Consider the following 12,386-nt stretch of genomic DNA (forward strand, 5'->3'; position numbering starts at 1 on the left):
GCTGTATCTGTCCGGTTCAAAAATGAATAGATGGATGCATGGTTATTGCAAGCTCACTGAAACCCTAACCCTAAACTGTATCAAAAAATAAATTCACAAATATGTTAAAGCTATAAACGTTCAGGCACAAACAATCATTCTATTGCGATTAATTGGACAGACTTTGGCAGATTATATTAGGTGTATTTTAAATGACCAACTGTGTAAGCATGGGTGTGTAAACATAGCCTGAATTGGTATAAATATCTTTTCTTAATTTTCATTTATGTAGGACAGGCCACCACCACTTTGATATGCTCATATAAAAAAAACAAATAATAAGGCTTAAGGTAAAAAAAAAAATAAATCAAGCAGGATGGACTATACCCAGACACAAACTATTGCCATGAGTTAAATTACAACTCTCAATTCAAAACAAATGTTATTCTAATCTGCAGGTCATTGTGCTGTCACAATGTATACAAAATTTCTTCTGCACAGTTGAACATTAAAAATAATTTCATATATCTTGGTCATTAAAGTATGTTCTATTACAACCGAGCAGGTTAAGTCAATTTATTAAGAGAAATAAAGTGAAAAACATCTCAATGCCATTGATTCCGTGTTATAACAATTCTGAAACATAGAAAACCAAAACACTTACCACATACAGAGTCTTTTTGTCCAAAATATGCAGCATCGAATAAATGATCAGCAGTTTTTTCAAAAGAAGCAAGCATAAGAACACTCTCCTTCATCTTTGCTAAACCAAATCGGGTAATTCCTAAAATTTCACCCTACATTTTATACAAACAACAGGAAAATACAAAACAATATACAGTAAGTAAAAATAGTGTTTATTAACTTGGAATGTAACATATACATATAGTGAAGATGCATTAATACAAAAAGAGAGAAATATGCTTATACTCTGAATCATGCGAGTGATACTAAAGTATTCCATTACAGGTCTATACATCCATTTTTTTTTACTTTTTCTTCATGAGATTGTGTGGTCCAATATTTCCAAAATAATTTATTAGTTGAGGGGGGCAGCTTCAATTTGTTTAAATGAGAATTTCTAAATTATAATATTGCAACAGTTATGTTTTTTTTTAACTCTGTACCTTTAATTAAGAATACCATCTTAAATTTATAAATAATCATTGCAGGTAAAAGCTATGGATATTGGTAAGACAGTTCAATAGAGAAACCATATCTTGCTGATCTTCTGTGTATAAACAGGAAGAATCTTATAATCCTGCATGGAGTGGAATGGCACAGGAGATGGAGGATAGAGAGAGCCAGGAAGTGAGCTGCATTCTTAGCAGACCCCTTTGGCTTTATGAAGCAGCTGCAAAGGCAGAAGTACAGCAGTTGTCTTGCTTACTCCAAGGAAGTGGTACATTGTTTCCTGCACAACACCTTGAGCGACCGTGACAGAGAGCAATAGCTGGGACCTCAGAAAGCTCTTTTGGACATACCAGTCCCAACGGTGGAGTTCAGCACTACCGAATCTGGAAGGAAGTTCAAGGTGGTAACAGCAGCCAGAGCCAGCTCTGCTCCATTAGCCAGCAGAGAACACTATAAGGTTTATTGAACACCCAGAGCTCCTCAGAATCCTCTGGAAGATGCTGCAAGTGATTTGATGAAAGGGGACAGTAGCAGAACAGTGGAAGGAGATGGAGTCTGGATACCCAAGGAAGAGAATTAATCTAAGCTGGAGCATTTCAGATACATTTTGCTTCTCAGTGTGGATGGGAACATCTTCTTTAGTATCCTATCTAGAAGAATGACAGACTTCCTCCTGAAGAAAGGGTGGATTGACACTTTGGTACATAAAGGTGGAATTCCTGCAGTTCCAGGGTGCCTAGAATACACGGGAGTTGTGACCCAGCTGATCAGGGAGGCATGTGAATGGAAGGGAGACCTAGTTGTGCTATGGATTGATCTTGCCAAAGCATACAGCTCATAACCCCACAAGCTAGCTGAAACTACTTTATATCAATCTCATGTACCCAGCAAGATCAAGAACTTCATTCTGAACTACTATGGGAACTTCAGGCTTAGAGTCACAAATGGAAACTTAACAGTTGACTGGCATCAGCCTGAAAAATCTGGAGTGGTCTCCCCTAGACTTTCTCGTATACTCAGATAAGGGGGTGGATATTTGAGGAGTAAACCACAAGACAATGATTATAATATTTGTATGCAAAATTTGGTTGACCTAAGTGGAAGCGTATTATTGTGTTTACATACACAGACTTAATTCCAAAAATGGTATTTTCGGACTCGGGGAGGTCTAAAACGTCAAGGTTCATCAAAATCTCAAAATGGAATTTTTGGAGGATTCCAATAATTTCCCTATACGAGAAAGTTAGGGAGGTCTAAAACGTCGAGATTCATCAATATCTCGATATCAAATTTTTGGACGATTGCAATACTTTCCCTATATTTCGTATACAAGAAAGTAAAAAGGGATAATAGCTGGGTGTACCACCTCAGTTATTCTCTTTGCCTTTAGAGGCAGTGCTGGTGAGGAAATTACCTTGGGGTGGAATCTGGTAGGCTGAACCATAGCGCATGGTTCAAGCCGTGTATGATGTCCTACCCAGCCCAGCAAATTTATACACCTGGGGCAAGAGTGAGTTTACAGTATGCCCTCTGTGCACCGGCACTCACTAAAGCACATCCTCAGTAGCTGCACAACAGCTCTAAGTGAAGGCCGCTATTGCTGCTGACACAATAAGATTCTCAAGTCAGTGACAGGGGCCATCTTTAAAGTCATGGCTAGCAACAGAATCATCTGCAGCCTGAGGTACATCAGATTTGTAAGGGCAGGAGAGCAGCCTCAGCTTTCAGTAGCAGAAGGCCGGCTCAAATTGGTATTGCACTGGGAGTACCATGAACCATGAACTTCAAGTACCATGAACTGATGGAGAAGTGTTGGAGGGGTGGCTGGAATGCTTGTTGTGAGCTCATTGAAGTGGTGTGTAGAGGCGTTACTGGCTGCTCATTATGTAAGATCTACACCCTGCTTGTCATCACAGGAGTTGTGAAAGGGAGAGCCATAAAGTGAACCAGAGAGGCTGCAGAGAGGTCCTCCAGGGGGCTTTGGATCAGGAGATCTAAATCATGGGCTACTGCTGCTGCAACACAAGCCAAGGCCTGCTCGGTACCTGAGACATAGTCTGATGTTGCGAGACCCGAAAGATATGATGACTTCAAGAAGCATCACTGATAATGTGTCCCAGTGCTTCCTTGGATGTATCTTTTAACTAAACTAGAAGATTGTAATAAAAAGATGCAATTTGTACATTAAATAAAATTACACTTTCCTTAAAGTAACTATACTTGTAAAGTTCAAACAATGTAAGAATGGAAAACGGATTTGAAAAAGCTTATATCTACTTGCCAAAAATGACATATTTACTAAATGATGAACAAACCTTGTACGACATAAGATCTGCAAGCAACATAACATGTCTTCGATCTATGCTCATTCCATGATTCACCATTGTATATTGAATCTCATTGATAATGGTTGTTCGGGCAGCTTCAATACCCAATGTCTTCTCAACCTTTAAAACATTTAAATAAAACTATTATTATTCAGAAGTATGAATATGAGGAGTAAAAACAACGTAACAATATATTAAGGCTCACTGACACAGGAAACTGGAAAATTATATTTTTAACAGGACAGAAATAAAGTTAATTTTTAGAAGACAAAAGAAGGAGATGGCATATTAATCAATTTTTCTGTATTTGTAGTACATGTACAAGCTGAAATAAAGTGAACTAAGAATATTTCAATATATCTTATCAAAACTGATTCAAGCTCTCAAAATGACTTCTTATTTTTAAACTCATTAATTTTTAAGCAATACTTCTACATAATCATTATTAAATATTAATATTCTTTAATTGATTACCTATAAAAACAGGCAAACTAAAGGAACTGCTCTGCAGCATTTAAAATCTGTCACACCTTGTGAAGGCACATCTTCTGAATCATTATGTTTCTAAACATTAATATTCAAGACAATTTTCATGTAACCAAATGAAGAGACAATCGTGTTTCATTATTACAGTTAACTTTATTTTGGTGAAATAAAAATATACCACATCGTGGAGGAATAAAGTAATCATTTGTATATTATCAGGGCACGAATTAGTTTTATTTACCTTGCATTTTAAGTTTTGTTGAGTTTTTTGAATATTAAGGTTATATGCAGGTTATCCGGGAGGGGCTCAGAGTAGAGCCGCTGCTCCTCTGCATCGAGAGGAGTCAGATGAGGTGGCTCAGGCATCTGATCAGGATGCCTCCTGGACACCTCCCTGGTGAGGTGTTCCGGGCACATCCAACAGGGAGAAGACCCCAGGGAAGACCCAGGACACGCTGGAGGGACAATGTCTCCCGGCTGGCCTCGGAATGCCTTGGGATTCTCCTGGAAGAGCTAGAAGTGGCCAGGAGAGGGAAGTCTGGGCCTCTGCTCAAGCTGCTGCCCCCGCGACCCGACCTCGGATAAACGGAAAAGGATGGATGGATGAAAGGAGGTTATATGCATGTTTTATAACCTGACATTAGTTGGGCAAAAATAAAGGTAGCATAACCAAACTGAAATAAGTGAACTAAAAGAAGATAATGATGAAAGAGACAAAAATATTTAATACTATGAAAAGTCTAATGGAAGTAATTCTCTGGGTGTTATAAGTTTTTAAATACAGAATATGAGCAGCCAAAAGGTCAGGTCAGGGAGCATTCACTGGTACAGTGTGTTGCCGCATCTACCTCATAACGAAATAGTTTGTGATCCTGGTTGGCAACACCCCAGGCGGATACACAGTCCAGTCCCACCCTCTGGAAATGACCCTCTTTCTGCTGAAGCTAGGTGTTAAGTGGGCATCCCCCTGGCCTGGTCCAGCCATTCGCATCTTCAACAATGAGGACCCGTCAAGCCGGTTTACCCTCGGGGAATCGCATCACATGGCCATAACTGAAGCTCCCTCACAATACAGGGCACATGCCTCATTTGGGACACCATGAGCAACCGCTCATTTAAAATGAAATCAAACCAGCGGTACCCTAGGATTCCAGACAACTCAGGACCTGTAAGATGTCTATTTCTCAAATTACAGACTCTGATGATGTACTTGTCTATACTAATAAAAGGCAAAGCACTGACTGACTCACTCGCTAATTCTCCAACTTCCCGTGTAGGTAAAAGGCTGAAATTTGGCAGGCTTATTCCTTACAGCTTACTTACAAAAGTTAAGCACGTTTTATTTCGAAATTCTACGCGTAACGGTCATAATTGTCGATAACAGTCGACAACGTCCGCCAAGTTGAACTTTCTTATTTGTGGTCCCATCTTCACGAAATTTGGTAGGCGACTTCCCTGTGCTAACCGAAACCGATGTACGTACTTATTTTGGTGGTATGACGCCACTGTCGGCCACCATATTGAACTTTCCGTCACTAATTCTCCAAATTCCCATGTAGGTAAAAGGCTGAAATTTGGTACTTATTTCGGTGGTATGATGCCACTGTCGGCCTCCATATTGAACTTTTCAACAGTCTTTGTTACTTATGGGCCCATCTTCAAGAAATTTGGTACGCGGGTTCCCAACGCTAACTGAATCCTACTTACGTACATATATATATATATGTCCATAACCTGCAGCTCAGTCACCATGTGAGGCGGCGTTGGGTCCCCCATCCCAACGCCTCCCACGTTGTTGGCTGCCTGCCTATATAAGGCCGTCCGTCGCTCAAGTCTCTTCATTCCCTTCCTTGCTTCGCCACGGGATTCCTGTCTCCCTGCTGATAACTACAGCCTTTTTATTTAATCCGCTGTTTTATTGTTCATTTATTACGATTATAGTTATTGTATAGGTATTTTAGACTTACTTTACATTGTTCAGGTACCCATTTCCTTTATCATTACAACCGTACCCGCATTAACATGTCTATCGAGGTGATCACCATCGATCAAAGAACTGTCACTTACTGAGTGGTTTCCATGCCTGGAGATGGCACCTATCTTTTCCATTCTCTGTGTTACATATTGCACGGCCATATCAGGCTCACTCTTGATATCTGGAGAAACATTGTGTCTTATGTATTGAATGACTGGGACAGATTCAAGGTGTGGACTGATGACGGTACAGGAGATAATTATACTACACAGGAGCACTAGAAGAGTGAAATGCTTAAGCCCTTCACCTATGGTTCTGCATGTGAGTTGATGGCTGCCGCTGAATTGTTCGGTTGTCGCTTTCAAGTGTACCGAAATGGCCAAATATTTTACACCTTTGGACAACTGCCAATGCCTCTTAAACGTCTTAGATTCACAGATGACGATTTCAGTAGTGGACACTTTGATGTTTATGAATGTTTAAACTCTCAAAAGCTGGATGTGAAGTTATCGAGGAAACTGGTTGTATACTTACAACGCTTGACAGATGCCGAATGTCACTTCAACACAAGTCCTACAAATACTGTCGTAATTGAAACAAACCATGAAACTCAAACCGATTATGACAGCAGCAATCCAAGCTGTGAGATTTGAAACAAGATTACTGTTCACATGGCGAACTGTACGTTGCATGCTTAAGAGTAAGCTCAGCGCACAGCTTGTTCATATTACAACCGGAGGGCCGAACTCACAATGTGGTATACAAAGACATCCTTAACAAATAATTATTGGTATATTTTCCCTCAGTTTAAAAAGGTTTAATTTTCTTCTTTTAAGGCAGTACTTCGCCACTCTGTCTGCTAAGCTGGTATTATTATATATATATATATATATATATATATATATATATATATAAGATATATATAAGATATAATGTGTGTGTGTGTGTGTGGAGAGAGAGAGAGAGAGAGAGATATAGATATATATATAGATATTAGATATATATACAGTATATATAGATATTAGATATATATATATATAGATATATATATATATATATACTGTATATATAATGTGTGTGTATGTATGTGTGTATATATATATATATATATATATATATATATATATATATATATATATATATATATATATATATATATATACTGCTCAAAAGAATTAAAGGAACAGATTTTAATCAGAGTATAGCATAAAGTCAATGAAACTTATGGGATATTAATCTGGTCAGTTAAGTAGCAGAGGGGGTTGTTAATCAGTTTCAGCTGCTGTGGTGTTAAATGAAATTAACAACAGATGCACTAGAGGGGCAACAATGAGATGACCCCAAAACAGGAATGGTTTAACAGGTAGAGGCCACTGACATTTTTCCCTCCTCATCTTTTCTGACTGTTTCTTCACTAGTTTTGCATTTGGCTACAGTCAGTGTCACTACTGGTAGCATGAGGCATACCTGACCCTACAGAGGTTGCACAGGTAGTCCAACTTCTCCAGGACGGCACATCAATACGTGTCATTGACAGAAGGTTTGCTGTGTCTCCCTGCACAGTCTCAAGGGCATGGAGGAGATTCTAGGAGACAAGCAGTTACTCTAGGAGAGCTGGAGAGGGCCATAGAAGGTCCATAACCCATTAGCAGGACCAGTATCTGCTACTTTGGGCAAGGAGGAACAGGATGAGCACTGCCTGAGCCCTACAAAATGACCTCCAGCAGGCCACTGGTGTGAATGTCTCTGACCAAACAACCAGAAAGACTTCATGAGGGGACCCAAGGGCCCCATGTCCCTATGGGCCCTGAGCTCACTGCCCAGCAGCATGCAGCTCGATTGGCATTCGCCATAGAATACCAGAATTGGCAGATGCACCACTGGTGCCCTGTGCTTTTTACAGATGAGAGCAGGTTCACCCTGAGCACGTGACAGAAGTGAAAGGGTCTGGAGAAGCCATGGAGAACATTATGCTGCCTGTAACATCATTTAGCATGAGCAGTTTGGTGGTGGGTTAATGATTGTCTGGGGAGGCATATCCATGGAGGGTCACACAGACCGCTACAGGCTTGACAAAGGCACCTTGGCTGCCATTAAGTATCAGGATGAAATCCTTCGACCCATTGTCAGACCCTATGCTGGTACAGTGGTTCCTGGTGCATGACAATTCCTGGCCTCATGTGGTGAGAGTATGCAGGCAGTTCCTGGAGGATGAAGGAATTGATACCATTGACTGGCCACCACACTTTCCTGACCTAAATCCAATAGAACACCTCTGGGACATTATGTTTTGGTCCATCCAATGCCACCAGGTTGCACCTCAGACTGTCCAGGAGCTCAGTGATGCCCTGGTCCAGATCTGGGAGGAGATCCCCCACAACATGATCTGTCATCTCATTAGAAGCATGCACCGATGTTGTCAGGCATGTATACAAGAACACAGGGCCATACAAAGTGCGGGCGTATAATTTTGAGTTGCTGCAATTAAATTTTGGCAAAATGGACTAGCCTGCCACATAATTTTTCACTCTGATTTTTGGGCGTCTTTGAATTCAGGGCTCTGTAGGTTGATCATTTTCATTTCCATCAAACGATGTGGCATCCTTTCGCTCCTAACACATTACCCAGTCTATATCAGTATAGATATCCAGGAGGATTTCTTTTTCCCATTGAGATCTGATGTGTTTTCAAAGTGTTCCTTTAATTTTTTGAGCAGTTTATATATATATATATATTATATATATATATATATATATATATATTTATATATATATATATATATATATATATATATATATATATATATATATATATATATGACAGCAACACTCATAACAGTGACAAAACAATTACATTGACAATCATGTTACGTTATTTTCAAAATGTTTCCTTTAATTTTTCATTACTTCTTTAACACACTACTTCTCCCTGCGAAGCGCGGGTATTTTGCTAGTCCTCTTATATGGTTATATATCCGGGCTTTCCGCTTCTCATTCTATCCTAGTTAGATCCAGTATACCTTCTTCTTTCAAGAAATTAGTGGAACATCTTTGTAAAGAATCTTTAGTTTCTTGTCAATCTGTCACATGGAATAACCTTTATTTTGCAAAACAACAATAGGCTCTCAAGTTATTTGAAGGAGCTAGCTTATTTGTCTATTTTTGAACCCAGAATTGAACTGTAGGAATGTAAATACCTTTTAACCCAAGGAAAAACAGTTTTCTTGGTTTACTGGACAGAACAACAGGTTTGAGCTGTGCTAACACAATTACAAAGGTGTTTCTAATACCCAATTAGCCTTTAAAAAAAAAACAAAGGACGAAAGACTAGGAAACTTTACCACTAGGACACTGGAATAATGGCTATTGAAAATGGGGCTATGCAATAGCCATTTGTAACATCAGTAATGATCTGCTCTATGAAATCAATTCAATAGTACTTTAATAAAAAGCATCAATTTCAATCAAAAACTTTCTGGGTAACTCCAAACTTTTAATGCTAGTGTGTAAGTACTATTCCACAAAGACTATCATTTGTAATATTGGCTATGTTTGATTTTTTTTTTTTGCAAAACTATTCCAGGGCTCAATTCTTTCCACTGTGAAGTGTTTCTTATTTTCTGCAACTGATGTATGCTGTGACAGGAATATGATCGTGAGAAATTGTGAATTTTTGGTCTGAATATATATATATATATATATATATATATATATATATATATATATATATATATATATATATACACACACACACACACACACACAAACATATATACATATCTATACTAATAAAAGGCAAAGCCCTCACTGTCTCACTCACTCACTCATCACTAATTCTCCAACTTCCCGTGTAGGCTCATTCCTTACAGCTTACTTACAAAAGTTGGGCAGTTTCATTTTGAAATTCTACGCGTAATGGTCATAACTGGAAGGTATTTTTCTCCATTTACTGTAATGGAGTTGAGCTCGAAAGCCGTGGGGGCGGAGTTTCGTGAGACATCATCATGCCTTCCACGTAATCACGTGAACTGACTGTCAACGCGAGTGTGTAGAAAACCAGGAAGACCTCCAAAAAGCGCTGAAGAAAACATGCATTATATAATTGAGGAGGCAGCGAAACAATAAGAAGCGAGCGAGTGACATATACTACCATATTCATGAGTGCTGCTACTTCGGAAAGAAAGCAAGGTGTAAACCTACACTTTAAATTAAGTTCATAGACAGGCTGCCGCTGGCGTTTCTCATGCCCACGGGTAATGCAGGATACAAGTTTAATGAGAGGATGCAGGATATAAACGAGAGTTTTGATCACTTTGTAACTAAGTTAAAATTGCAGGTGAAGGGGTGTGCTTATGCAAATTCCGAGAGACTGTTTGTGGGGGATTGACACTTAGTGGCTCTAGGGGGGAGTCACATCATCATCTCCTCCCATTTACCTCATTTTGCTCTGAGCTGAGCTCCGCGGCTAACGCCGTCTTTCGAAACAACTTCGTCACACTGCCACCAAATACTCCCAGAAAATTCCACAAGTTAATACACACGCTGTCTCTAGAGTTTCTCCACACTGAATCCTCCAGGCACTACTTACAAAAGGTTACATTGACAATCGTGTTACGTTATTTTTAAAATCTTTCCTTTTCTTAGCACAAGCACAGCTGAGAAGCTTGATGCATGTGCTCCATAACGCTGCTAAAAAATAATACATTTAATCACACTTTGCATTACAAGCAAATGGGAACTTTTGTCAATGCATGATTCTCTCTCTCTCTCTCTCTCTCTCTCTCTCTCTCTCTCTCTCTCTCTCTCTCTCTCTCTCTCTCTCTCTCTCTCTCTCTCTCTCTCTCTCTCTCTCTCTCTCTCTCTCTCTCTCTCTCTCTCTCTCTCTCTCTCTCTCTCTCTCTCTATATATATATATATATATATATATATATAAACAGCTCAAAAAAATTACAGGAACACTTTGAAAACACATCAGATCTCAATGGGAAAAAGAAATCCTCCTGGATATCTATACTGATATAGACTGGGTAATGTGTTAAAAACGAAAGGATGCCACATCGTTTGATGGAAATGAAAATGATCAACCTACAGAGCCCTGAATTCAAAGATGCCCCAAAAATCAGAGTGAAAAAAATTATGTGGCAGGCTAGTCCATTTTGCCAAAATTTAATTGCAGCAACTCAAAATTGTTCTTGTATACATGCCTGACAACATCGGTGCATGCTTCTAATGAGATGACAGATGGTGTTGTGGGGGATCTCCTCCCAGATCTGGACCAGGGCATGACTGAGCTCCTGGACAGTCTGGGGTGCATTGGATGGACCAAAACATAATGTCCCAGAGGTGTTCTATTGGATTTAGGTCAGGAAAGTGTGGTGGCCAGTCAATGGTATCAATTCCTTCATCCTCCAGGAACTGCCTGCATACTCTCACCACATGAGGCCAGGAATTGTCGTGCACCAGGAGCCACTGTACCAGCATAGGGTCTGACAATGGGTCGAAGGATTTCATCCTGATACCTAATGGCAGCCAAGGTGCCTTTGTCAAGCCTGTAGCGGTCTGTGTGACCCTCCATGGATATGCCTCCCCAGACAATCATTAACCCACCACCAAACTGCTCATGCTGAATGATGTTACAGGCAGCATAATGTTCTCCATGGCTTCTCCAGACCCCTATCACTTCTGTCACGTGCTCAGGGCGAACCTGCTCTCATCTGTAAAAAGCACAGGGCACCAGTGGTGCATCTGCCAATTCTGGTATTCTATGGCGAATGCCAATCGAGCTGCATGCTGCTGGGCAGTGAGCTCAGGGCCCATTAGAGGACATGGGGCCTTTGGGTCACCCTCATGAAGTCTTTCTGGTTGTTTGGTCAGAGACATTCACACCAGTGGCCTGCTGGAGGTCATTTTGTAGGGCTCAGGCAGTGCTCATCCTGTTCCTCCTTGTCCAAAGGAGCAGATACTGGTCCTGCTGATGGGTTATGGACCTTCTATGGCCCTCTCCAGCTCTCCTAGAGTAACTGCTTGTCTACTAGAATCTCCTCCATGCCCTTGAGACTGTGCAGGGAGACACAGCAAACCTTCTGGCAATGACACGTATTGATGTGCCATCCTGGAGAAGTTGAACTACCTGTGCAACCTCTGTAGGGTCCAGGTATCGCCTCATGCTACCATTAGTGACACTGACTGTAGCCAAATGCAAAACTAGTGAAGAAATAGTCAGAAAAGATGAGGAGGGAAAAATGTCAGTGGCCTCCACCTGTTAAACCATTCCTGTTTTGGGGGTCATCTCATTGTTACCCCTCTAGTGCATCTGTTGTTAAGTTAAGGCAGTGCCTCTGCTACTTAACTGACCAGATTAATATCCCATAAGTTTCATTGACTTTATGGTATACTCTGATTAAAAAGTGTTCCTTTAATTCTTTTGAGCAGTATATATATATATATATATATATATATATATATATATATATATATATATATATA

The 12,386-nt window shown here is 40.0% G+C and overlaps 1 protein-coding gene across 2 annotated transcripts in view; it reads right to left on the reverse strand.

The window, feature by feature from the left end:
* polr3a (polymerase (RNA) III (DNA directed) polypeptide A) overlaps positions 1-12,386 on the reverse strand; it is a 107,033-nt gene that overhangs the window by 3,146 nt on the left and 91,501 nt on the right. For both annotated transcript variants that reach the window (XM_039772875.1, XM_039772883.1), the window contains 2 exons: positions 3,429-3,560; positions 644-776 (listed from right to left, as the gene is read on the reverse strand). In XM_039772875.1, coding sequence (XP_039628809.1) covers positions 644-776; positions 3,429-3,560 — 265 coding nt within the window. The remainder of the gene's footprint in view (positions 1-643; positions 777-3,428; positions 3,561-12,386) is intronic.

The sequence above is a fragment of the Polypterus senegalus genome, chromosome 1, assembly GCF_016835505.1.
Source record: "Polypterus senegalus isolate Bchr_013 chromosome 1, ASM1683550v1, whole genome shotgun sequence".
NCBI classification, from domain to species: Eukaryota; Metazoa; Chordata; class Cladistia; order Polypteriformes; family Polypteridae; genus Polypterus; species Polypterus senegalus.